General features: G+C 58.1%; 1 protein-coding gene across 1 annotated transcript; it reads left to right on the forward strand.

The window, feature by feature from the left end:
- The first annotated feature begins 359 nt into the window (after nt 1–359).
- On the forward strand, nt 360–27,353 carry LOC102102789 (myosin-6). The gene is made up of 38 exons (XM_088061105.1): nt 360–560; nt 2,549–2,692; nt 4,594–4,750; nt 5,641–5,668; nt 5,818–5,926; nt 6,026–6,118; nt 6,921–6,984; nt 7,638–7,736; nt 7,849–7,952; nt 10,619–10,757; nt 10,833–11,101; nt 12,028–12,198; nt 12,333–12,642; nt 12,734–12,804; nt 12,922–13,009; nt 13,098–13,215; nt 13,298–13,421; nt 14,202–14,338; nt 14,420–14,546; nt 14,630–14,758; nt 14,856–15,098; nt 15,915–16,091; nt 16,191–16,336; nt 16,417–16,507; nt 17,213–17,602; nt 18,267–18,393; nt 18,476–18,594; nt 19,339–19,535; nt 20,008–20,191; nt 20,266–20,431; nt 20,541–20,665; nt 20,750–21,058; nt 21,873–22,076; nt 22,847–22,972; nt 23,053–23,328; nt 24,577–24,672; nt 27,113–27,247; nt 27,333–27,353. Exons 1-38 carry the CDS (start codon nt 360–362, stop codon nt 27,351–27,353), a joined length of 5,814 nt encoding a protein of 1,937 aa, XP_087917231.1.
- Nucleotides 27,354–27,370: the final 17 nt, after the last annotated feature.

Consider the following 27,370-nt stretch of genomic DNA (forward strand, 5'->3'; position numbering starts at 1 on the left):
GACTCCCAGGTGACCCAGGTGACTCCCAGGTGACTCCCAGGTGACTCCCAGGTGACCCAGGTGACTCCCAGGTGACCCAGGTGGCCCCAGGTGACCCCCAGGTGACCCCAGGTGACTCCCAGGTGACCCCCAGGTGACCCCAGGTGACCCCAGGTGACCCAGGTGACTCCCAGGTGACCCCAGGTGACTCCCAGGTGACCCCAGGTGACCCAGGTGACTCCCAGGTGACTCCCAGGTGACCCCAGGTGACTCCCAGGTGACCCCCAGGTGACCCAGGTGACTCCCAGGTGACCCAGGTGACACCCAGGTGACCCAGGTGACCCCAGGTGACCCCAGGTGACCCCAGGTGACCCCGGACGATGGCGGACGCGGTGCTGGCGGCGCTGGGCGCGGCGGCGCCGTTCCTGCGGCCGGGCGAGCGCGAGCGGCTGGCGGCCACCACGAGACCCTTCGACCCCCGGGCCGAGTGCTTCGTCCCCCACCCGGGACACGAGTTCGTGAGGGGACGCGTGGTGCAGAGACAGGGGGACAGCGTCACCGTGGAGACCGAGCTGGGAGAGGTGACACTGGGGGGACATCGGGGGGATATTGGGGACATTGGGGACATCGGGGTCACAGGGGTGACAGGGGTCACAGGGGTCACAGGGGTCATGGGGACATCGGGGACACCGGGGACATCGGGGACATTGGGGTCACAGGGGTCACAGGGGTCATGGGGACATCGGGGACATTGGGGACATCGGGGACATTGGGGTCACAGGGGGACATTGGGGACAGCGTCACCGTGGAGACCGAGCTGGGAGAGGTGACACTGGGGGGACATCGGGGGGATATTGGGGACATTGGGGACATCGGGGTCACAGGGGTGACAGGGGTCACAGGGGTCACAGGGGGCATGGGGACATCGGGGACACCGGGGACATCGGGGACATTGGGGCCACAGGGGTCACAGGGGTCATGGGGACATCGGGGACATTGGGGACATCGGGGACATTGGGGTCACAGGGGGACATTGGGGACAGCGTCACCGTGGAGACCGAGCTGGGAGAGGTGACACTGGGGACATCGGGGACATTGGGGACATTGGGGACATTGGGGTCACAGGGGTCATGGGGACACCGGGGACATCGGGGACATTGGGGACATTGGGGACATTGGGGTCACAGGGGTCACAGGGGTCATGGGGACACCAGGGACATTGGGGACATTGGGGACATTGGGGACAGCGTCACCGTGGAGACCGAGCTGGGAGAGGTGACACTGGGGACATCGGGGACATTGGGGACATTGGGGACATTGGGGTCACAGGGGTCATGGGGACACCGGGGACATCGGGGACATTGGGGACATTGGGGACATTGGGGACATTGGGGACAGCGTCACCGTGGAGACCGAGCTGGGAGAGGTGACACTGGGGACATCGGGGGGATATTGGGGACATTGGGGACATCGGGGTCACAGGGGTCACAGGGGTCACAGGGGTCATGGGGACATCGGGGACATCGGGGACATCGGGGACATTGGGGACATTGGGGACATTGGGGTCACAGGGGTCATGGGGACACCGGGGACATCGGGGACATTGGGGACATTGGGGACATTGGGGTCACAGGGGTCACAGGGGTCATGGGGACACCAGGGACATTGGGGACATTGGGGACATTGGGGACAGCGTCACCGTGGAGACCGAGCTGGGAGAGGTGACACTGGGGACATCGGGGGGATATTGGGGACATTGGGGACATCGGGGTCACAGGGGTCACAGGGGTCACAGGGGTCATGGGGACATCGGGGACATCGGGGACATCGGGGACATTGGGGACATTGGGGACATTGGGGTCACAGGGGTCATGGGGACATCGGGGACATTGGGGTCATTGGGGGACATTGGGGACACTGGGGGGACATTGGGGACATTGGGGACAGCGTCACCATGGAGACCGAGCTGGGAGAGGTGACACTGGGGGGACACTGGGGACACGGGGGGACATGGGGGTCTTGGTGGGACATTGGTGGGATGTCCCTGTGGAGCCCAAGATGGGACAGGTGACATTGGGTGGGGGTCAGGAGGTCTCAGGGACATCGGGTGGGGGTCAGGAGGTCTCAGGGACATGGGGTGGGGTCACGGGGATCTCAAGGACATTGGGTGGGGTCATGGAGGTCATGAGGACGTTGGGTGGGATCACAGGGACATTGGGTGGGGGTCAGGAGGTCACAGGGACATGGGGTGGGGGTCAGGAGGTCACAGGGACATGGGGTGGAGTCACAGGGACATTGGGTGGGGGTCAGGAGGTCACAGGGACATGGGGTGGGGTCACGGGAGGGTCCATGGGGTGGGGGTCTCGGTGGGACATCGCTGTGACATCCCTGCCGAGCCCAAGCTCCAGGTGACACCAGAAGTCCACGAGAACCTCAAGGCCACCACACCTGCACCACGGGACGGGGCGGGGCGGGCCTTGCGGTGGGACCACCAGAGAAGAACATCCCCGTGGACACCACACCACGTGAGGAGACCCCCCCCCGCGACCCCTCCCCGTGTCCCCCCCAGACGGTGACGGTGAAGGAGGGCGAGGTCCACCAGCAGAACCCGCCCAAGTTCGACAAGATCGAGGACATGGCCATGCTGACCTTCCTCCACGAGCCCGCCGTGCTCTTCAACCTCAAGGAGCGCTACGGAGCCTGGATGATCTACGTGAGACCCCCGGAACGCGGGGAGGGGGCGGGCCCCCCCAAAAAAATCTGGGACCCCGAAGGTCGGGGTGGGGTCCTGGAATGTTCTGGGTGGTCCGGAACCTTCGGGGTGGGATTCTGGAACCTTCAGGGTGGGATTCTGGAACCTTCGGGGTGGGATTCTGGAGAGTTCTGGGTGGGATTCTGGAGAGTTCTGGGTGGGATTCTGGAACCTTCTGGGTGGGCTTCTGGAACCTTCTGGGTGGGATTCTGGAGAGTTTTGGGTGGGATTCTGGAACCTTCTGGAGAGGTCTGGAACCTTCAGGGTGGGATTCTGGAACCTTCTGGGGGGGATTCTGGAACCTTCTGGGTGGGACTCTGGAGAGTTCTGGGTGGGATTCTGGAACCTTCTGGGTGGGATTCTGGAACCTTCTGGGGGGGATTCTGGAACCTTCTGGGTGGGCTTCTGGAGAGTTCTGGGTGGGATTCTGGAACCTTCTGGGGGGGATTCTGGAACCTTCAGGGGGGGCCTGGAACCTTCTGGGGGGTCTGGAACCTTCAGGGTGGGCTTCTGGAACCTTCTGGGTGGGATTCTGGAGAGTTCTGGGTGGGCTTCTGGAATGTTCAGGGTGGGGGGCTGGAACCTTCTGGGTGGAGTTCTGGGGTCTCTGGGGACTTGTGGGGGTCTCTGGGGTGGATTTTTTTTTGGGGGGAGGGGTCTTGTGGGGTGGTTGGAAGTTTTGGGTGGGGCTGGCGGAAGGTTCTGGAAGCTGGGGGGGTTTCCTGAATTGGGGAGGGGGTCTTGAATTTGGAGGAGATTCTTGGGGGGGTCTTTGGAGCACCGGGAATTGAGGGGGGGGGGAATTGTCCAGGACCCTTTGGGCCACCCAGACCCCAAAATGTCCAATCCTTGGAGCCCCTGAAACCCCCAGACCCAAAACACCTCATCCCCAACACCCCCAGACCCAAAACGTCCCATCCTGGGACCCCCAGGACCCCCAGAACCCCCAGACCCAAAATGTCCCATCCTTGGACTTCCTGAAGCCCCCAGACCCAAAACACCCCATCTCCAGCCCCCAGACCCAAAATACCCAATCCTTGGACCTCCTGAACCCCCCAGACCCCAAACATCCAATCCTTGGACCCCCTGAAACCCCCAGACCCAAAATGTCTCATCCCCAACACCCCCAGACCCAAAATGTCCCATCCTTGATCCTCCAGGACCCCCTCCAGACCCCAAATGTCCCATCCTTGGACCCCCAGGATCCCATAAACCCCCAGACCCAAAACACCCCATCTCCAGCCCCCAGACCCAAAATGTCCTGTCTCCAGACCCCAGACCCAAAATGTCCTGTCCTTGGACCCCCTGAATCCCCCAGACCCCAAATGTCCCATCCTGGGACCCCCAGGACCCCCCCCAGACCCCAAATGTCCCATCCTGGGACCCCCAGGACCCCCAGGACCCCCCCCAGACCCCAAATGTCCCATCTCCAGCCCCCAGACCCCAAATGTCCCATCCTGGGACCCCCAGGACCACCCCCAGACCCCAAATGTCCCATCTCCAGCCCCCAGACCCCAAAATGTCCCATCCTGGGACCCCCAGGACCCCCCCCAGACCCCAAATGTCCCATCTCCAGCCCCCAGACCCCAAATGTCCCATCCTGGGACCCCCAGGACCCCCCCAGACCCCAAATGTCCCATCTCCAGCCCCCAGACCCAAAATGTCCCATCTCCAGCCCCCAGACCCCAAAATGTCCCATCCTGGGACCCCCCCCAGACCCCCACTTCCCCACCCTCCCCCCACCCCAGCCCCATCTCCACCCACCCAGGACCCCCCAAACCCCCCCCCCCCCCCCCACAGCCGGTTGTCCCCTCTCTGGGGGGGTTGTCCCCACCCCTGACCCCCCCGGTTGTCCCCCCCAGACCTACTCGGGGCTCTTCTGCGTCACCGTCAACCCCTACAAGTGGCTGCCGGTCTACGACCCACAAGTGGTGGCCGCCTACCGGGGCAAGAAGCGCAACGAGGTCCCGCCCCACATCTTCTCCATCTCCGACAACGCCTACCAGTACATGCTGACAGGTGGGACCCCAAAAAAACCTGCCCGGGGACACCTGGGGGTCACCTGGGCGTGAGGGGACACCTGAGAACCCCGGAGGTTCCTCGGGGTTTGGATCCATCTCAGCTCAGAGGGTGGAGAAGCCAAATATCTCCTTGAGTTTTGGAGAACCTCAGCATCTCCTTCAGCTTTGGAGACCCCCAAACATCTCCTTCAGCTTTGGAGACCCCCAAACATCTCCTTCAGCTTTGGAGACCCCCAAACATCTCCCTCAGCTTTGGAGACCCCCAAACATCTCCTTCAGCTTTGTCCCACCCAAACATCTCCCTCAGCTTTGGAGACCCCCAAACATCTCCTTCAGTTTTGGAGATCCCCAACATCTCCTTCAGCTTTGGAGAATCCAAACATCTCCTTCAGCTTTGGAGACCCCAAACATCTCCCTCAGCTTTGGAGACCCCCAAACATCTCCTTCAGTTTTGGAGACCCCCAAACATCTCCTTGAGCTTTGGAGACCCCCAAACATCTCCTTCAGTTTTGGAGACCCCCAAACATCTCCCTCAGCTTTGGAGAACCCAAACATCTCCCTCAGCTTTGGAGACCCCCAAATATCTCCCTCAGCTTTGGAGACCCCAAACATCTCCTTGAGCTTTGGAGACCCCCAAACATCTCCTTCAGCTTTGGAGACCCCCAAACATCTCCCTCAGCTTTGGAGAACCCAAATATCTCCTTCAGCTTTCTCCCACCTGAGAAGGTGGAGCCCCCCAACCCTCAGCAAGACCCCCAACCTTGCCCCATTTTACCTGAGGCCCCCTTGAGAAGGGCTGAAGACCCCCGAGACCCCTCCTCACCTTTTGGGTGGGCTGAAGACCCCCGAGACCCCTCCTCACCCCTTGACCCCTCTGTCCCCCCACAGACCGCGAGAACCAATCCATCCTCATCACGTGAGTCCCCGACGCCGCCCCACAAGTGTGGGGTGGGACCAGACCCCCATGGTGACCTCGTGGTGACCTCGTGGTGACCTCGTGGTGACCTCGTGGTGACCTCGGTGACCTCACGGTGACCTCACGGTGACCTCACGGTGACCCCACAGCGGCGAATCGGGGGCGGGGAAAACGGTGAACACCAAACGCGTCATCCAATACTTCGCCAGCATCGCCGCCATCGGCGACCGCAAGAAGGAGGCGACCAATAGCAACAAGGTAGGGCGGGGGGGGGGTCGTGGCCACGCCCCACTCCGGCGAGGTGGGGGAGGGTCTTCTGACCCCACCCCACCCCCCTGGTGTCACCTCCACCCCCAGGGGACCCTGGAGGATCAAATCATCCAGGCCAACCCCGCGCTGGAGGCCTTCGGCAACGCCAAGACCGTGCGCAACGACAACTCCTCGCGATTCGTGAGTGGGGCCTGTGGGGCCTGTGGGGTGGGGCGGGGGTCTGTGGGGTCTGTGGGGTCTGTGGGGTGGGGCGGGGGTCTGTGGGGGCGGGGGGGGGGGGGTCTGTGGGGTTTGTGGGGCAGAGCCCATAGGGCTGGGGGTGGGATCTATGGGGCAGGGTCTATAGGGCAGGGTCTGTGGGGCGGGGTCTATGGGGCAAGGTGGGGTCTCTGGGGGCCGCTATGGGGCAGGATCTATGGGGCAGGGTCTATAGGGCAGGGTCTGTGGGGCAGGGTCTGTGGGGCAGGGTCTATAGGGCAGGGTCTGTGGGGCAGGGTCTGTGGGGCAGGGTCTATAGGGCAGGGTCTGTGGGGCAGGGTCTATGGGGCAAGGTGGGGTCTCTGGGGGCCGCTATGGGGCAGGATCTATGGGGCAGGGTCTATAGGGCAGGGTCTGTGGGGCAGAACCTATAGGGATGGGGGCGGGATCTACAGGGGAGGGTCTATAGGGCTGAAGGCAGGATCTATGGGGCAGGACCTATGGGGCAGAACCTATAGGGCTGGGGCAGGGTGTATGGGACAGGGTCTATGGGGCAGAGCCTATGGGGCAGAGCGTATGGGGCAGGGTCTATGGGGCAGGGTCATTCTGTGGGGTCTATGGGGCAGGGTCTATGGGGCAGGGTCTATGGGGCAGGGTCATTCTGTGGGGTCTATGGGGCAGGGTCTATGGGGCAGGATCTATGGGGCAGGGTGTTTGGGGCAGGGTCTTTGTGTGGGGTCCATGGGGCAGAGCCCCCCAGGACCCGCCCCCGCCGCCCTTCCAGGGGAAATTCATCCGGATCCATTTTGGCGCCACCGGGAAATTGGCGTCGGCCGACATCGAGACCTGTGAGTGACCACAGGGGGGTGGGGGCGGGGCTTGGACACTGTCCGGCCGCTGGCCGTGTGTCCGGAGACCTCCTCGTGCTTCTGGTCACCTTCTCGTGTCCATCTGCTGGTGGATCCATCCATCCCCATGTCCACCTTGTGTCTGTGGAGGATGGATCCAGGAGTGCTTCTCCGTGCCTTCATCTCCTCATCCTTCTGTTCCCATCTTCTTGTCCATCTGTCCATCTGTCCATCCATCCATCATCCATCCATCATCCATCCATCATCCATCCATCCATCATCCATCATCCATCCATCATCCATCCATCCATCATCCATCCATCATCCATCATCCATCATCCATCATCCATCCATCATCCATCCATCCATCCATCATCCATCCATCCATCCATCCATCATCCATCCATCATCCATCCATCATCCATCCATCATCCATCCATCCATCCATCATCCATCATCCATCCATCCATCATCCATCCATCCATCCATCATCCATCATCCATCCATCATCCATCCATCCATCATCCATCCATCCATCCATCCCTCTCCATGGCTGATAGATCCAATGAGCTCCATGTCTCCATCCCTCTCCTCATCCCACCATTCCCATCTCCATCCCTCTCCTCATGCCACCTTCTCCCCATCCCCCCCAGACCTCCTGGAGAAGTCCCGCGTCATCTTCCAGCTGAAGGCGGAGCGGAACTACCACATCTTCTACCAGATCCTCTCCAACAAGAAGCCGGAGCTTCTGGGTGAGCCAGGCCACCACCGTGGCCTCAGGGTTTCTCCTTCCCCTCTCCTCCCAAAATTTGGGGTGGTTTGGAGAAACCAGGAATGCTCAGTGGTGTCTCCATCCTGCACCAGAGATGCTGCTGGTCACCTCCAACCCCTACGACTACGGTTACGTCTCCCAGGGCGAGGTGACCGTGGCCTCCATCGATGACTCCGAGGAGCTGTTGGCCACCGACGTGAGCAGGGAGGGGTGGAGGGAGGGTCCATGGATGGATGATGGATGGATGATGGATGGATGGATGGATGATGGATGGATGATGGATGATGGATGGATGATGGATGGATGGATGATGGATGGATGGATGGATGGATGATGGATGGATGGATGGATGGATGGATGGATGATGGATGGATGGATGATGGATGATGGATGGATGGATGATGGATGATGGATGGATGGATGGATGGATGGATGATGGATGGATGGATGATGGATGGATGGATGATGGATGGATGGATGATGGATGGATGATGGATGGATGGATGATGGATGGATGGATGATGGATGATGGATGGATGGATGATGGATGGATGATGGATGGATGGATGGATGGATGGATGATGGATGGATGGATGGATGATGGATGGATGGATGATGGATGGATGGATGGATGGATGATGGATGATGGATGGATGATGGATGGATGATGGATGGATGGATGGATGATGGATGATGGATGGATGGATGATGGATGGATGATGGATGGATGATGGATGGATGTTGGATGGATGGATGGATGATGGATGGATGATGGATGGATGGATGGATGATGGATGGATGGATGATGGATGATGGATGGATGGATGGATGATGGATGGATGATGGATGGATGGATGGATGGATGATGGATGGATGGATGATGGATGATGGATGGATGATGGATGGATGATTGATGATGGATGGATGGATGGATGGATGGATGGATGATGGATGGATGGATGGATGATGGATGATGGATGGATGGATGATGGATGATGGATGGATGATGGATGGATGATTGATGATGGATGGATGGATGATGGATGGATGATGGATGGATGGATGATGGATGATGGATGGATGGATGATGGATGGATGATGGATGGATGGATGGATGGATGATGGATGGATGGATGATGGATGGATGGATGGATGGATGGATGATGGATGGATGGATGATGGATGATGGATGATGGATGATGGATGGATGGATGATGGATGGATGGATGATGGATGGATGGATGGATGATGGATGGATGGATGGATGGATGGATGATGGATGGATGGATGATGGATGGATGGATGATGGATGGATGGATGGATGGATGATGGATGGATGGATGATGGATGATGGATGGATGGATGGATGATGGATGGATGATGGATGATGGATGGATGGATGGATGATGGATGGATGATGGATGGATGGATGATGGATGGATGGATGGATGGATGATGGATGGATGGATGGATGGATGATGGATGGATGATGGATGATGGATGATGGATGGATGGATGATGGATGGATGGATGATGGATGGATGGATGGATGATGGATGGATGATGGATGGATGGATGATGGATGGATGGATGGATGGATGGATGGATGATGGATGGATGGATGGATGATGGATGGATGGATGATGGATGATGGATGATGGATGATGGATGGATGGATGATGGATGGATGGATGATGGATGGATGGATGATGGATGGATGGATGGATGGATGGATGATGGATGGATGGATGATGGATGGATGGATGATGGATGGATGGATGGATGGATGATGGATGGATGGATGATGGATGATGGATGGATGGATGGATGATGGATGGATGATGGATGGATGGATGGATGGATGATGGATGGATGGATGATGGATGATGGATGGATGGATGGATGATGGATGGATGGATGATGGATGGATGATGGATGGATGGATGGATGATGGATGGATGGATGGATGATGGATGGATGATGGATGGATGATGGATGGATGATGGATGGATGATGGATGGATGGATGGATGGTGGATGATGGATGGATGGATGGATGATGGATGGATGGATGATGGATGGATGGATGGATGGTGGATGATGGATGATGGATGGATGGATGATGGATGGATGGATGATGGATGATGGATGGATGGATGGATGATGGATGGATGATGGATGATGGATGATGGATGGATGGATGGATGGATGGATGGATAAGTCCTCAGAAGAGTGGATGGATCTATGGATTGATGGCTCCAGGTTAAACAAGTCCTGAGCTGGAGAAATGAACCCATGGACAAATTAACAACTCCATGGACAAGTCCTTCAAGTGGACAAGCCTTTGGCTGGATATGTCCCCATTGGCCAGCTGGGCAAACGAATGGGAAGGACGGTGGGAGGGACCCTCAGGTGGTGACCATCGCAGGTGGTGACCATCACAGGTGGTGACCATCGCAGGTGGTAACCATTGCAGGTGGTGACCTTCACAGGTGGTGACCATCGCAGGTGGTGACCATTGCAGGTGGTGACCGTTACAGGTGGTGACCATCGCAGGTGGTGACCATTGCAGGTGGTGACCGTTACAGGTGGTGACCATCGCAGGTGGTGACCATTGCAGGTGACCATTGCAGGTGGTGACCACTGCAGGTGGTGACCACTGCAGGCGGTGACCATCACAGGCGGTGACCATCACAGGCGGTGACCATCACAGGCGATGACCATCACAGGCAATGACCATCACAGGCGATGACCATCGCAAGTGGTGACCATTGCAAATGGTGACCATCCCAGGCGATGACCATCACAGGTGGCGACCAGCAGAGGCCACACCCTCACCTGGCCCCTTCTTCACCCCTCCCAGAGCGCCTTTGATGTCCTGGGCTTCACGGCCGAGGAGAAGGCCGGTGTCTACAAGCTGACGGGTGCCATCATGCACTTCGGCAACATGAAGTTCAAGCAGAAGCAGCGGGAGGAACAGGCGGAGCCTGACGGCACCGAAGGCCGGTCGGGGTGACGGGTCAGGGAGGCGTCACCGGTTGAGGTGACACCTGACCTGCGTGTCTTCTGCTCCGCAGACGCCGACAAGTCCGCCTACCTGATGGGGCTGAACTCGGCCGACCTTCTCAAGGGCTTGTGTCACCCACGCGTCAAGGTGGGCAACGAGTACGTCACCAAGGGCCAGAGCGTCCAGCAGGTCTACTACTCCATCGGGGCCTTGGCCAAGGCTGTCTACGAGAAGATGTTCAACTGGATGGTGGTGAGGATCAACAACTCGCTGGACACCAAGCAACCGCGGCAATACTTCATCGGCGTCTTGGACATCGCCGGCTTCGAGATCTTTGATGTGAGGATCGAGGTGGAGCTGGGTCCTGCAAGGGTGGCCTTGAGCCGGTTGGGTCCTGAGTGGATCTCCTGCAGCTTCACGGTGACCTCGGGTGGGAATTTGGGTCTTTGTGGTGACCTCATTGAGCCCGTTGGGCGTTGACGCCTTTAGGGGTTGGGTTGACCCTCTTGACCCCTCTGGGTGAACCCTTGGGCTCTCAGGTTGACCTCGTTGATCTCGTTGGATGTTCTGTTGACCCTACCAGGTATTGTCCCCGTTGACCCCCACTGGGGATCACTTTGACCCAGTTGGGTGTTGACTGTCCCAGTTGGGTGTTGATTGGCCCAGTTGGGTGTTGATTGACCCAGCTGGGTGTTGGTTGTCCCAGTTGGGTGTTGGTTGTCCCAGTTGGGTGTTGGTTGGCCCCATTGGGTGTTGACTGGACCAGTAGGGTGTTGATTGGCCCAGTTGGGTGTTGAGCTGACCCAGTTGGGTGTTGAGTTGGCCCAGCTGGGTGTTGATTGACCCAGTCGGGTCTTGATTGACCCAGTTGGGTGTTGATTGACCCAGTTGGGTGTTGATTGACCCAGTTGGGTGTTGATTGACCCAGTCGGGTGTTGATTGACCCAGTTGGGTGTTGATTGGCCCAGTCAGGTGTTGATTGACCCAGTCGGGTGTTGATTGGCCGAGCTGGGTGTTGATTGACCCAGTCGGGTGTTGATTGACCCAGTCGGGTGTTGATTGGCCGAGCTGGGTGTTGATTGGCTGAGCTGGGTGTTGATTGGCCCAGTCGGGTGTTGATTGACCCAGTCGGGTGTTGATTGGCCCAGTCGGGTGTTGATTGGCCCAGTCGGGTGTTGATTGGCCCAGTCGGGTGTTGACTGGCCCAGCTGGCTGTTGGTTGCCCCCATGGACTCCTCCACCCACCTCTCCATCCCCTGCCCCAGTTCAACAGCTTCGAGCAGCTCTGCATCAACTTCACCAACGAGAAGCTGCAGCAGTTCTTCAACCACCACATGTTCGTGCTGGAGCAGGAGGAGTACAAGAAGGAGGGCATCGAGTGGGAGTTCATCGACTTCGGCATGGACCTCCAGGCCTGCATCGACCTCATCGAGAAGGTACCACCACCCCCAGCACCTCCAGGACCTCCAGGAGGAGCTGAGGGAGGAGGCTCCATCCAGCTGGAGCTCCTCAGGCGCCCCACAGGCGGTTTTTGGGTGGTCCTCGGTGTCCACGTTCTCCTCGTCCACAGCCCATGGGCATCATGTCCATCCTGGAGGAGGAGTGCATGTTCCCCAAGGCCTCGGACATGACCTTCAAGTCCAAACTCTACGACAACCACCTGGGCAAGTCGGCCAACTTCGGGAAGCCCAGGAACGTCAAGGGCAAGTCCGAGGCTCACTTCTCGCTCACCCACTACGCCGGCACGGTGGACTACAACATCCTGGGCTGGCTGGAGAAGAACAAGGACCCCCTCAACGAGACGGTGGTGGGGCTCTACCAGAAATCCGCCCTCAAGCTCTTGGCCCACCTCTTCTCCAACTACGCCGGGGCGGATTCTGGTGGGTGATGGAGGGGTGGTGAAGAAGAAGACGGCGGCCCACAGGAGCTGTCCGTGTTCCCACCTCATCCCACCGCTCTCCTCCGCAGGAGGTGACAGCGGCAAGGGGAAAGGAGCCAAGAAGAAAGGTTCCTCCTTCCAGACGGTCTCAGCCCTGCACCGGGTGAGGAACCCGCCCCAGATCTGCAGTGGGACAGGGGGACAAGCCCTGGTGGAGAAGAGGGTGGTGCCACCACCCCCTCCCGTTCTCCTGTTGGTCATCCTCGCCTCTCCCCCCCAGGAGAACCTCAACAAGCTGATGGCCAACCTCAAGACCACCCACCCCCACTTTGTCCGCTGCCTGGTCCCCAACGAGCGGAAGGAGCCGGGTGAGCCGAGGGTGGGGGATGGGGCGTGTGGGTGTGGCTCGTGGTTGACCTCTCACCTTGTCTCCTCCACCACCACCACCACCACCAGGTGTGATGGACAACGCCCTGGTCATGCACCAGCTCCGCTGCAACGGCGTCCTGGAGGGAATCCGCATCTGCCGCAAGGGCTTCCCCAACCGCATCCTCTACGGGGACTTCCGCCAGCGGTGGGGACACCGGGGGGTGAGGGGAGGAGGGGACAACCCCAGCGGGGCTGATCTTGGAGGTCACGGCCTCTGTGGCCACCAGGTACCGCATCCTGAACCCCGCGGCCATCCCCGAGGGACAGTTCATCGACAGCCGCAAGGGCGCCGAGAAGCTCCTGGGCTCCATCGACATCGACCACAACCAGTACAAGTTTGGGCACACCAAGGTGAGGTCACGTGGTCCCACCATCCTGCAGGTGTTGTGGACCACGTGGTCCCACTGTTCACGTGTCTGTCTGTGCCTCCCTGTGTCCTTCTGCTCCTCCTGGACTCCTGCCCCGTCCTTCACCCATCACAACCAGTCTGATCCCACTGGGTGAGATCTCGTGGTTCCTGTCCCTGGTGGTCCCACCATCCATGGTGGACCTCATGGTCCTGTGACCATCACCGTGTCCATCTGTCCCCCTTTCACTCACCACCTCATCCTTCACCCATCACAACCAGTCTGATCCCACTGGGTGAGATCTCGTGGTTCCTGTCCCTGGTGGTCCCACCATCCGAGGTGGACCTCATGGTCCCATGACCATCACTGTGTCCATCTGACCCCCATTAACGCACCACCCATCACAACCAGTCTGATCCCACTGGGTGAGATCTCGTGGTTCCTGTTCCTGGTGGTCCCACCATCCGAGGTGGACATGGACCTCATGGTTCCGTGACCATCACCGTGTCCATCTGTCCCCCCTTCACACACCACCCCATCCTTCACCCATCACAACCAGTCTGATCCCACTGTCCCTGGTGGTCCCACCATCTGAGGTGGACCTCATGGTCCCGTGACCATCACCGTGTCCATCTGTCCCCCCTTCACGCACCACCCCATCTTTCCACCCATCACAACCAGTCTGATCCCACTGGGTGAGATCTCGTGGTTCCTGTCCCTGGTGGTCCCACCATCCAAGGTGGACCTGGACCTCATGGTCCCACCACCTCCTCCCTCCCCTCAGGTCTTCTTCAAGGCGGGGCTGCTGGGCCAGCTGGAGGAGATGCGGGACGAGCGCCTGTCCCGCATCATCACGCGCATCCAGGCGCGGGCGCGGGGGCAGCTCATGCGCCTCGAGTTCAAGAAGATCGTGGAGCGCCGGTGAGACGGGGGTGGACCTTCTGCTCACCTGGCCACCGGCTTGGGGCTGTGGTGGCACCTGTGTCCTCCTCCTCCTGGTAGGGACGCGCTGCTGGTGATCCAGTGGAACCTCAGGGCCTTCATGGGCGTGAAGAACTGGCCGTGGATGAAGCTCTACTTCAAGATCAAGCCCTTGCTGAAGAGCGCGGAGACGGAGAAGGAGATGCAGGTGGGAGGAGTGGACAGGGCTGGGTGGGACCACCGATGGTCTTGGATGAGGGTCTTTGACCCGCTCGGGGCCTCCTGGAGCAGAACATGAAGGAGGAGTACGGGCGGCTGAAGGACGCCCTGGAGAAGTCGGAATCGCGGCGGAAGGAGCTGGAGGAGAAGATGGTCTCCATGCTGCAGGAGAAGAACGACCTCCAGCTCCAAGTGCAGGCTGTGAGTCACATCACCCCAAAACCACGCCATGGGGGTGACCAACACCTCCACCGCCCCCTGGGACAACCCCGCTTCACCTGCTGGCCCACCCCAACAGGAGCAGGACAACCTGAACGATGCCGAGGAACGCTGTGACCAACTGATCAAGAACAAGATCCAGCTGGAGGCCAAGGTGAAGGAGCTGACGGAACGTCTGGAGGACGAGGAGGAGATGAATGCCGAGCTGACAGCCAAGAAGAGGAAGCTGGAGGATGAGTGCTCGGAGCTGAAGAAGGACATCGATGACCTGGAGCTGACCCTGGCCAAGGTGGAGAAGGAGAAACACGCCACTGAGAACAAGGTGAGGGTGGGGAGAGAAGATGGCTTCATGGTGAGGGGGCTTGAGTCTGCTCAGCCTTGTTGGGTTGGGTTGAGGAGAACCAAGGGTGGTTGGGTTGGGTTGGGTTGAGTTGAGATGACCAAGGATGGTTGAGGTTGGGTTGAGGAGACCCAAGGCTGGGTGGGTTGGGTTGGGTTGAGGTGACCAAGGATGGTTGAGTTGGGTTTGAGGACACCCAAGGCTGGTTGGGTTGGGTTGAGGACACCCAAGGCTGGTTGGGTTGGGTTGAGATGACCAAGGATGGTTGAGGTGGGTTGAGGTTGGGTTTGAGGACACCCAAGTCTGGGTGGGATCTGTTAGCTTGGGTTGAGGAGACCCAAGACTGGTTGGGTTGGGTTGAGGAGACCCAAGGCTGGGTGGGTTGAGTTGAGGAGACCCGAGACTGGTTGAGTTGGGTTGGGTTTGGTTGGGTTGAGATGACCAAGGATGGTTGAGGTGGGTTGAGGTTGGGTTTGAGGAGACCCAAGGCTGGGTGGGTTGGTTGAGGAGACCCAAGGCTGGTTGGGTTGGGTTGAGTTGAGTTGACCAAGGATAGTTGAGGTGGGTCAAGGTTGGGTTTGAGGACACCCAAAACTGGGTGGGATCTCTTAACTTGGGTTGAGGAGACCCAAGGCAGGTTGGGAAGACCCATTGGTGGTTGGGTTGGGCTTTGAGAAGACCCAAAGTCCTTTGGGTTCTCCTGCTTTGAAACAACCTCCTTGGCTGAGGTGAACATCAACCTCCCCTGACTCTGCCCCACCCCGGCGCTGAGCTGGAGGCCGGACACTCCTCCCACAGGTCAAGAACCTGACGGAGGAGATGGCAGGGCTGGACGAGACCATCGCCAAGCTGACCAAGGAGAAGAAGACTCTGCAGGAGTCCCACCAGCAGACGCTGGATGACCTACAGGCCGAGGAGGACAAGGTCAACACCTTGACTAAGGGCAAAGTCAAGCTGGAACAGCAAGTGGACGACGTGAGTGTGGCCGGTCCCACCTCAGGCCCTGCTGAGGAACTTCTGGGTCAAAAATGAGCAAAACTTGAGGTTTCTCCCCATTTCTGTGTTCCTGCACAGCTCGAAGGCTCCCTGGAGCAGGAGAAGAAGATCCGGATGGACCTGGAACGGGCCAAGAGAAAACTGGAAGGTGACCTGAAGCTGACCCAGGAGAACATCATGGATCTGGAGAATGACAAGCAGCAGCTGGAGGAGAAGCTCAAGAAGTGAGGCTGGATCCACCTGCCAAGTGAGGTCCAACTGAGGGTCCCAGGTGAGTCCTCACTTGTCCCCCCTCCTTCCACAGGAAGGAGTTTGAGATCCACCAGCAGAACAGCCGGATCGAGGACGAGCAGGCGCTGGCTCTGCAGCTCCAGAAGAAGCTGAAGGAGCTCCAGGTGGGGGGAGAAGTCGGGTCTGTGTCTGCTTGGGTTGGACTGGAGAATCTCCAGGGCGTTGGGTTGGGTTGAAGAGGAACCTGGTGGTTGACTTGGAGAGTCTCAAGGTGGTTGGGCTGAGTAGAAGAGGCCCCGCTCAGCTGGGTGGGTTTTGGGTGGGGCTGAAGAGTCTCCAGCTGGTTGGGTTGACTTGAATGGTCTCCAGCTGGTTGGGTTGGGTCAAGTTGGATTGACCCAAGTTGGGTTGAGTTGGCTTTAAGTGTCCACCTTGTTGGGTTGGGTTGAAGAACCTTCAGCTGGTTGAGTTGGTTGAGCATCCACCTTGGGTTGAAGAACCTTCAGCTGTTTGAGTTGGGTTGAGTGTCCACCTTGTTGGGTTGGGTTGAAGAACCTTCAGCTGGTTGAGTTGGGTTGAGTGTCCACCTTGTTGGATTGAAGAACCTTCAGCTGGTTGGGTTGGGCGTCCACCTTGTTGCGTTGGGTTGAAGAACCTTCTGCTGGTTGAGTTGGTTGAACGTCCACCTTGTTGAGTTGAAGAACCTTCAGCTGATTGAGTGTCCACCTTGTTGAGTTGGGTTGAAGAACATCTCCAGATGATTGAGTTGGGTCAAGTTGGATCGACCCAATTTGGGTAGAGCTGGATTCACGCATCCCAAGTTGGACACTCGCTTGGATCCCACCACCCACCACCTTCTCACCCGTCAGGCGCGGATCGAGGAGCTGGAGGAGGAGCTGGAGGCCGAGCGGACGGGCCGGGCCAAGGTGGAGAAGCAACGCTCGGAGCTGTCACGGGAGCTGGAGGAGCTCAGCGAGCGTCTGGAGGAAGCCGGTGGTGCCACCTCGGCCCAGCTGGAGCTCAACAAGAAGCGAGAGGTGGAATTCCAGAAGCTGCGGAGGGACCTGGAGGAAGCCACCCTGCAGCACGAGGCCACCGCGGCCGCGCTGAGGAAGAAACACGCCGACAGCGTGGCCGAGCTGGGCGAGCAGCTGGACAACCTCCAGCGAGTCAAGCAGAAGCTGGAGAAGGAGAAGAGCGAGCTCAAGCTGGAGCTGGACGACCTCAGCGCCAACGTGGAGCAGCTGATCAAGTCTAAGGTAGGAGGAGGTTGAGATGGACATCAGGGAATCATGGGATGGTTCCTGTGGGACAGGACCAATGGGATCGTCCAGTTCCATCAAGGCGTGGGAAGGGACATCTTCTGCTAGACCAGGTTGGGTTGGGTTGAAGGACCTTCAGCTGGTTGAGTGTCCACTGGGTTGGGTTGAGTTGAAGAACCTTCAGCTGGTTGAGTTGGGTTGAGTGTCCACCTTGTTGGGTTGAGTTGAAGAACCTTCAGCTGGTTGAGTTGGGTTGAGTGTCCACTGGGTTGGGTTGAGTTGAAGAACCTTCAGCTGGTTGAGTTGGGTTGAATGTCCACCTTGTTGGGTTGAAGAACCTTCAGCTGGTTGGGTTGGGTGGGTGTCCACCTTGTTGAGTTGGCTTGAGTGTCCACCTTGTTGGGTTGAGTTGAGTGTCCACCTTGTTGGGTTGAGTTGAAGAACCTTCAGCTGGTTGAGCTGAAGAGTCTCCACGTGGCTGAGTTGACCTGAGTTGGGTTGAAATGAAGAAGTCTCCAAGAGCTTGGGTTGGGTGGGTCCCACCCAGGAACACCTTCCACAAGACCAGGTGTCTCCAAGCCCTGTCCAACCTGGCCTTGGGCACCTCCAGCAATGTCCATGTCCACTCCAGCCCCACCCCTCCAGTGTCCCCTCCCTGCAGGTGGCCATGGAGAAGGTGTCCCGCTCCATGGAGGACCAGGCTGCCGAGCACTTGGCCAAGCTGGAGGAGACCCAACGTGTCCTCAACGACGCCAACACCCAACGGGCCAAGCTGCAGACAGAGAACGGTGGGACCTGAACCTGGGGCCCCACATCTCCACCCCCCACCCCACCCCACCCCACAGCTGAAGCTCCACCCACCCCATGCAGGTGAGCTGTCACGGCAGCTGGAGGAGAAGGAGGCGCTGGTGTCCCAGCTGACCCGAGGGAAGGTGTCCTACACCCAGCAGCTGGAGGACCTGAGGAGGCAGCTGGAGGAGGAGATGAAGGTGGGGTCTGGTGGTGGGGTTGAGAAGATCTAGGGGGGGTCCAGGTGGGTCACAGGTGTCCGGTGTCCTTCACCCTCGTGGTCACAACCTTGTGGGGTTGGGTGGGTCCATCTGCAGTGGTTCCATCTACAGGGATCTTCTTCCACTGTAGAAGGTCCAGGGAGGGTTGGGTCGATCTATGGAAGATCTGGTTGGGTTGAGGTGATGAAGACCATCTCTTGCTGGGCTGGAGACCTCCAAGAAGCTCAAGCTGACCTGGATCCAATGGTCCCACCTTCTCCTGAAGGTGCAAGGAAGGTTGGCTTGGTCTGGAGAAGGTTGGCTTGGTCTACAGAAGGTCCAAAGATGATTGGGTTGGTCTAAAGTGGGGTTGAGTTGGTCTGTGGAAGGTCCAAATAGGGTTGGGTTGGTCTGGAGAAGGTTGGCTTGGTCTACAGAAGCTCTGGTTGGGTTGTGGTGCTGAAGACCAGCCCTTGCTGAGGCATGGAGGTCTCCAGGTGACCTGGACCCACCAGTGTCACCTTCTCCTGAAGGTGCAAGGAAGGTTGGATTGGTCTGGAGAAGGTTGGCTTGGTCTACAGAAGGTCCAGATAGGGCTGGGTTGGTCTGGAGAAGGTTGGCTTGGTCTACAGAAGCTCTGGTTGGGTTGTGGTGCTGAAGACCAGCCCTTGCTGAGGCAGGGAGGTCTCCAGGTGACCTGGAGCCGAGGAGAAGGTGACAACGGTGTCACCTTCTCCTCACCAGGCCAAGAACGCGCTGGCGCACGCGCTGCAGTCGGCCCGGCACGACGGGGACCTTCTGCGGGAGCAGTACGAGGAGGAGACCGAGGCCAAGGCCGAGCTCCAGCGCGCGCTCTCCAAGGCCAACTCCGAGGTGGCCCAGTGGAGGACCAAGTATGAAACAGATGCCATCCAACGGACCGAGGAGCTGGAGGAGGCCAAGTGAGTCATCTCCTCATGGGTGGAGCTTCTGTGGGGTCAGGGGTGGAGATCACCCACAGGAGAATGTTCTCAAGAAGGTTTTGGAGGAGTCTGAGTGATCTCTTCATGGGTGGAGCTCCTGTGGGGTTCAGGGGTGGAGACCACAGGAGAATGTTCTGGAGAAGGTTTGGAGGAGGTCAAGTGAGTCACCTCCTCATGGGTGGAGATCCTCTGGGGTCAGGGGTGGAGTTCACCCACAGGAGAATGTTCTGGAGAAGGTTTTGGAGGAGGCCAAGTGAGTTATCTCCTCATGGGTGGAGCTTCTGTGGGGTCAGGGGTGGAGACCACCCACAGGAGAATGTTCTGGAGAAGGTAGAGTTGCCTGGAGGTGGTAGAGCAGAAGCAGAGCAGAACCTTGACAGATGGCCGGGTGGGAGAAGGTTTGAGTGGCCCCACCTGGCCCACGGGTGACCTCAGGTGGTCCCTGGGGCAGGAAGAAGTTGGCTCAGCGTCTGCAGGAGGCCGAGGAGGCCGTGGAGGCCGTCAACGCCAAATGCTCCTCGCTGGAGAAGACCAAGCACCGGCTGCAGAACGAGATCGAGGACCTGATGGCCGACGTGGAGCGCTCGAACGCGGCCGCCGCCGCCCTGGACAAGAAGCAGAGGAACTTCGACAAGGTGGACAGCTGTGGTGGGTTGGAGGTGGTGGGGTGGGGTCAGGTGGCCGTGGGGTGACACCTGGTGGTCCTCAGGTCCTGGCAGAGTGGAAGCAGAAGTTTGAGGAGTCACAGACGGAGCTGGAGGCATCCCAGAAGGAGGCCAGAGCCCTCAGCACCGACCTCTTCAAGCTGAGGAACATCTACGAGGAGTCCCTGGAGCACCTGGAGACCTTCAAGAGGGAGAACAAGAATCTCCAAGGTGACACCGCAGGTTCCTCTGCCCACCTGGGAGAGGAACCTGGGAGGAGCCCCACCTGGGCGCTCCCCACCCATTCCCACGAGGTCTCACTGAGGTCTCACCTGGGCAGAGGAGATCTCGGACCTCACGGAGCAGCTCGGCGCCGGCAACAAATCCATCCACGAGCTGGAGAAGGTCCGGAAACAGCTGGAGGCCGAGAAGATGGAGCTCCAAGCTGCTCTGGAAGAAGCTGAGGTGGGACAATCCCCATCCCTACGTTCTCCTGGTGGGACGTCCATCTTCTGCGGTCTTCAAGGTCCTCTCTGTCCACCCACCAAGGCGTCCCTGGAGCACGAGGAGGGGAAGATCCTGAGGGGACAGCTGGAGTTCAACCAGGTGAAGGCCGAGTACGAGCGGAAGCTGGGGGAGAAGGAGGAGGAGATGGAGCAGGTGAAGCGCAACCACCTTCGGGTGGTGGAGTCGCTCCAGACCTCGCTGGACGCCGAGACCCGGAGCCGCAACGAGGCCCTGAGGCTGAAGAAGAAGATGGAGGGCGACCTCAACGAGATGGAGATCCAGCTCAGCCACGCCAACCGCGGCGCCAACGAGGCCCAGAAGCAGGTCAAGGCTCTGCAGGGCTACCTGAAGGTACCTGACCATGGGGACGTGGAGGGGTTGGAGGAACCTGAAGGTCCCATGGGGACGTGGAGGGGTTGGAGGAACCTGAAGGTCCCATGGGGACGTGGAGGGGTTGGAGGAACCTGAAGGTCCCATGGGGACGTGGAGGCGGAGGAGGAGTCTGAAGGTCCCATGGGGATGTGGAGGGGTTTGAGGAACCTGAAGGTCCTACAGGGAGGTGGAGGAGGTACCTGAAGGTCCTACAGGGACATGGAGGGGTTGGAGGAACCTGAAGGTCCCATGGGGACATGGAGGTGTAGAAGGAGCCTGAAGGTCCTACAGGGACGTGGAGGTGGAGGAGGAACCTGAAGGTCCTACAGGGACGTGGAGGTGGAGGAGGAACCTGAAGGTCCTACAGGGACGTGGAGGTGGAGGAGGAACCTGAAGGTCCCATTTGGGACAGGGAGGGGTAGAAGGTCCCTGAAGGTCCTACAGAGACATAGAGGTGTAGGAGGAACCTGAAGGTCCTACAGGGACATGGAGGGGTAGGAGATACTGGATGGTCCTACAGGGACCCACCACCCCTTCCCACCCCAAGGTCCAGATGGACCCACCACCCCTTCCCGCCCCAAGGTCCAGATGGTCCCACCACCCCTTCCCACCCCAAGGTCCAGATGGTCCCACCACCCCTTCCCACCCCATGGTTGGATGGTCCCACCACCCCTTCCCACCTCATGGTTGGATGGACCCACCACCCCTCCCCACCGCAAGGTCCAGTTGGACCCACCACCCCTTCCCACCCCAAGGTCCAGATGGACCCACCACCCCTTCCCACCACCCCCAGGACACACAGCTTCAGCTGGATGACACGGCGAGGGTCGGGGAGGACCTGAAGGAGAACGTGGCCATGGTGGAGCGCAGGAACACCCTGCTGCAGTCAGAGCTGGAGGAGCTCCGGGGTCTGGTGGAACAGACCGAGAGGGCCCGGAAATTGGCCGAGCAGGAGCTGATCGAGGCCAGCGAGAGGGTCCAGCTTCTCCACTCACAGGTGAGACCACCACAGGTGACCACGAGAGGGTCCAGCTTCTCCACTCACAGGTGAGACCACCACAGGTGACCACGAGAGGGTCCACCTCCATCCAGGGATGCTCCAACCCAGGAGAAACAGCTCCGATTGCTCGCTTGAGGACCTCCAGGTAGCTCAGGGTGGTGTGGACCTGACAGGCCCACCTTCTCCTGAAGGTCTGGAGGAGGTTGGGTTGGTCCAAAGAAGGTTGGGTTGGTCCAAGGAACGTTGGGTTAGTCCAAGGAACCTTGGGTTGGTCCAAAGAACCTTGGGTTGGTCCAAAGAAGGTCCAAGGAGGGTTGAGTTGGTCCATGGAAAGTCTGGTTGACAAAGACCAAGTCTTGCTGAGCTGGAGAGCCCCAAGATGGCTCCAAGTTGACCTGGACCAAACAGTGCGACCTTCTCCTGAAGGTCTGAGGAACCTTGGGTTGGTCCAAGGAAGGTGGGGTTGGTCCAAGGAAGGTTGGGTTGGTCCAAGGAACCTTGGGTTGGTCCAAAGAAAGTTGGGTTGGTCCAAGGAAGGTTGGGGTGGTCCAAGGAACCTTGGGGTGGTCCAAAGAAGGTTGGGTTGGTCCAAAGAAGTTTGGGTTGGTCCAAGGAACCTTTGGTTCCCTTCCACCTCACATCACCAAGATCCTCAGAAGATCCTTGACCCTGCAGGGATACGGGGGAGTCTCCAAGAGCTGGGGGCACCGAGGGGTGGGACAGCAGCCCCAGGACCACCTCCTGAGGTGTCTCCCCATCCTCCCCAGAACACCAGCCTCATCAACCAGAAGAAGAAGATGGAAGGTGACATCTCCCAGCTGCAGACAGAGGTGGAGGAGGCCGTCCAGGAGTGCCGGAACGCCGAGGAGAAGGCCAAGAAGGCCATCACCGACGTGAGTGTCGCGGAGGGGCCGTCACCGGGGCCACCACGGAGGACACGCCATGGACCTCCTGGTTGTCCCACCACGGGCAGGCGGCCATGATGGCGGAGGAGCTGAAGAAGGAGCAGGACACGAGCGCTCACCTGGAGAGGATGAAGAAGAACATGGAGCAGACCATCAAGGACCTGCAGCTGCGGTTGGACGAGGCCGAGCAGTTGGCCCTCAAGGGGGGCAAGAAGCAGCTGCAGAAGCTGGAGGGACGGGTGAAGGAGCTGGAGAACGAGCTGGAGGCCGAGCAGAAGAGAAACGCCGAGAGCGTCAAGGGGCTGCGCAAGTCCGAGAGGCGCGTCAAGGAGCTCAGCTACCAGGTGAGAACATGGAGGTGGGACCATGGAGGTGAGACCTTGGAGGTGGGACCATGGAGGTGGGACCATGGGGCTGAGACCATGGAGGTGGGACCATGGGGGTGGGTCAAGGAGCTCAGCTACCAGGTGAGAACATGGAGGTGGGACCATGGAGGTGAGACCTTGGAGGTGGGACCATGGAGGTGAGACCATGGAGGTGGGACCATGGGGGTGGGTCAAGGAGCTCAGCTACCAGGTGAGAACATGGAGGTGGGACCATGGGGGTGGGTCAAGGAGCTCAGCTACCAGGTGAGAACATGGAGGTGGGACCATGGAGGTGGGTCAAGGAGCTCAGCTACCAGGTGAGAACATGGAGGTGAGACCATGGAGGTGAGACCTTGGAGGTGGGACCATGGGGGTGACACCATGGAGGTGAGACCATGGAGGTGGGACCATGGGGGTGGGTCAAAGAGCTCAGCTACCAGGTGAGAACATGGAGGTGGGACCATGGGGGTGGGACCATGGAGGTGGGACCATGGGGGTGGGACCATGGAGGTGGGACTCAGGTACCAGGTGAGACCATGGAGGTGGGACCATGGGGGTGGGACCATGGGGGTGTGTCAAGGAGCTCAGCTACCAGGTGAGAACATGGAGGTGGGACCATGGGGGTGAGACCATGGAGGTGGGACCATGGGGGTGGGACCATGGAGGTGGGACTCAGGTACCAGGTGAGACCATGGAGGTGGGACCATGGGGGTGGGACCATGGGGGTGTGTCAAGGAGCTCAGCTACCAGGTGAGACCATGGAGGTGGGACTCAGGTACCAGGTGAGACCATGGAGGTGGGACCATGGGGGTGGGACCATGGGGGTGTGTCAAGGAGCTCAGCTACCAGGTGAGACCATGGAGGTGGGACCATGGAGGTGGGACTCAGGTACCAGGTGAGACCATGGAGGTGAGATTCAGGTACCAGGTGGGACCATGGGGGTGGGACCATGGCGGTGAGATTCAGGTACCAGGTGTGAGCACCCATCTGTGGGACCACAAAGGGGCAGAGATGGTGGCCCCAGGGACATGGGTGACCCAGAATGGTGACTGGGTGGCCACAGGAACAAAGATGACCCAGAACATTCATTGACCAAAGTGATGTGAGTGACCCAGAACATCCACCTGGTGGCCAGGAGGACACAGGAAGTCTCTGGGAAGGGAAACTGAGGCCCAGGAGTTGTGGGTGTGCTTTGGTCTGGTGGCCACCCCATCCTTGTTCCCACAGACGGAGGAGGACAAGAAGAACCTGCTGAGGCTGCAGGACCTGGTGGACAAACTGCAGATGAAAGTCAAGGCCTACAAGAGACAGGCGGAGGAGGCGGTGGGTGAATGGGACAGGGGGTGGAGACATGGATCCATGGATGGATGGATGGATGGATGGATGGATGATGGATGATGGATGGATGATGGATGATGGATGGATGGATGGATGATGGATGGATGATGGATGATGGATGGATGGATGGATGGATGGATGATGGATGGATGGATGATGGATGATGGATGGATGATGGATGGATGGATGATGGATGATGGATGGATGGATGGATGGATGATGGATGGATGATGGATGATGGATGGATGATGGATGGATGATGGATGGATGATGGATGATGGATGATGGATGATGGATGGATGGATGGATGATGGATGGATGATGGATGATGGATGGATGGATGATGGATGGATGATGGATGATGGATGGATGGATGATGGATGGATGGATGATGGATGATGGATGGATGATGGATGGATGATGGATGGATGATGGATGGATGATGGATGATGGATGGATGGATGGATGGATGGATGGATGGATGTATGGATGGATGATGGATGGATGGATGATGGATGGATGATGGATGGATGGATGGATGGATGGATGATGGATGATGGATGGATGATGGATGGATGGATGATGGATGATGGATGGATGATGGATGGATGATGGATGGATGGATGATGGATGATGGATGGATGATGGATGGATGATGGATGGATGATGGATGGATGATGGATGGATGATGGATGGATGATGGATGATGGATGGATGATGGATGGATGATGGATGGATGATGGATGGATGATGGATGGATGGATGATGGATGGATGATGGATAGATGATGGATGATGGATGGATGGATGGATGGATGATGGATGGATGGATGATGGATGGATGATGGATGGATGATGGATGGATGGATGGATGGATGGATGATGGATGATGGATGGATGATGGATGGATGATGGATGGATGATGGATGGATGATGGATGGATGGATGGATGATGGATGGATGATGGATGGATGGATGATGGATGGATGATGGATGATGGATGATGGATGGATGGATGATGGATGGATGATGGATGGATGATGGATGGATGGATGATGGATGATGGATGGATGATGGATGATGGATGGATGATGGATGGATGATGGATGGATGATGGATGGATGGATGGATGGATGATGGATGGATGGATGGATGGATGATGGATGGATGGATGATGGATGATGGATGGATGATGGATGATGGATGATGGATGGATGGATGGATGGATGGATGGATGGATGATGGATGATGGATGATGGATGGATGGATGGATGGATGGATGGATGGATGGATGGATGATGGATGGATGATGGATGGATGATGGATGGATGGATGATGGATGGATGATGGATGGATGGATGGATGATGGATGATGGATGGATGATGGATGGATGATGGATGGATGATGGATGGATGGATGGATGGATGATGGATGGATGATGGATGGATGATGGATGGATGGATGATGGATGGATGATGGATGGATGGATGGATGATGGATGATGGATGGATGATGGATGGATGATGGATGGATGATGGATGGATGGATGGATGATGGATGATGGATGGATGATGGATGGATGATGGATGGATGATGGATGGATGGATGGATGGATGATGGATGGATGATGGATGGATGGATGATGGATGGATGATGGATGGATGGATGGATGATGGATGATGGATGGATGATGGATGGATGATGGATGGATGATGGATGGATGGATGGATGGATGATGGATGGATGATGGATGGATGATGGATGATGGATGATGGATGATGGATGGATGGATGGATGATGGGTGATGGATCCATGGATGGATGGATGGATGGATGATGGATGGATGATGGATGATGGATGGATGATGGATGGATGATGGATGGATGGATGGATGGATGATGGATGGATGATGGATGGATGATGGATGGATGATGGATGGATGGATGGATGATGGATGATGGATGGATGGATGATGGATGGATGATGGATGGATGATGGATGGATGATGGATGATGGATGGATGGATGATGGATGGATGGATGATGGATGGATGATGGATGGATGATGGATGGATGATGGATGATGGATGATGGATGGATGGATGATGGATGGATGATGGATGGATGATGGATGATGGATGATGGATGATGGATGGATGGATGGATGGATGATGGATGATGGATGATGGATGATGGATGGATGGATGGATGGATGATGGATGATGGATGGATGGATGATGGATGGATGATGGATGGATGATGGATGATGGATGATGGATGATGGATGGATGATGGGTGATGGATCCATGGATGGATGGATGGATGGAAGGATGGACAGATGGATGAAGCCATCTCAGCTGTAGGTGTGTCAGGAGTTCATCCACACCTCCCTGTGGCCACCACAGTGACCTTCTCCATCCCCCCAGGAGGAACAGGCCAACACCAACCTGGCCAAGTTCCGGAAGGCTCAGCATGAGCTGGACGAGGCCGAGGAACGCGCGGACATCGCCGAGTCCCAGGTCAACAAACTGCGGGCCAAGAGCCGCGACATCGGAGCCAAGGTGGGACCTCCTGTCACCTCCTGCCACCCCCTGTCACCACCTGCCCCACAACCCCCCCTGGACCTTCTCTCCCACCCCACTCCAGAAGCTGCACGATGAGGAGTGACCCATCTCCAGGAGGGA

The sequence above is a fragment of the Pseudopodoces humilis genome, chromosome 1, assembly GCF_049639895.1.
Source record: "Pseudopodoces humilis isolate 2021_Gansu_Grassland_sample_001 chromosome 1, ASM4963989v1, whole genome shotgun sequence".
Lineage (NCBI taxonomy): Eukaryota > Metazoa > Chordata > Aves > Passeriformes > Paridae > Pseudopodoces > Pseudopodoces humilis.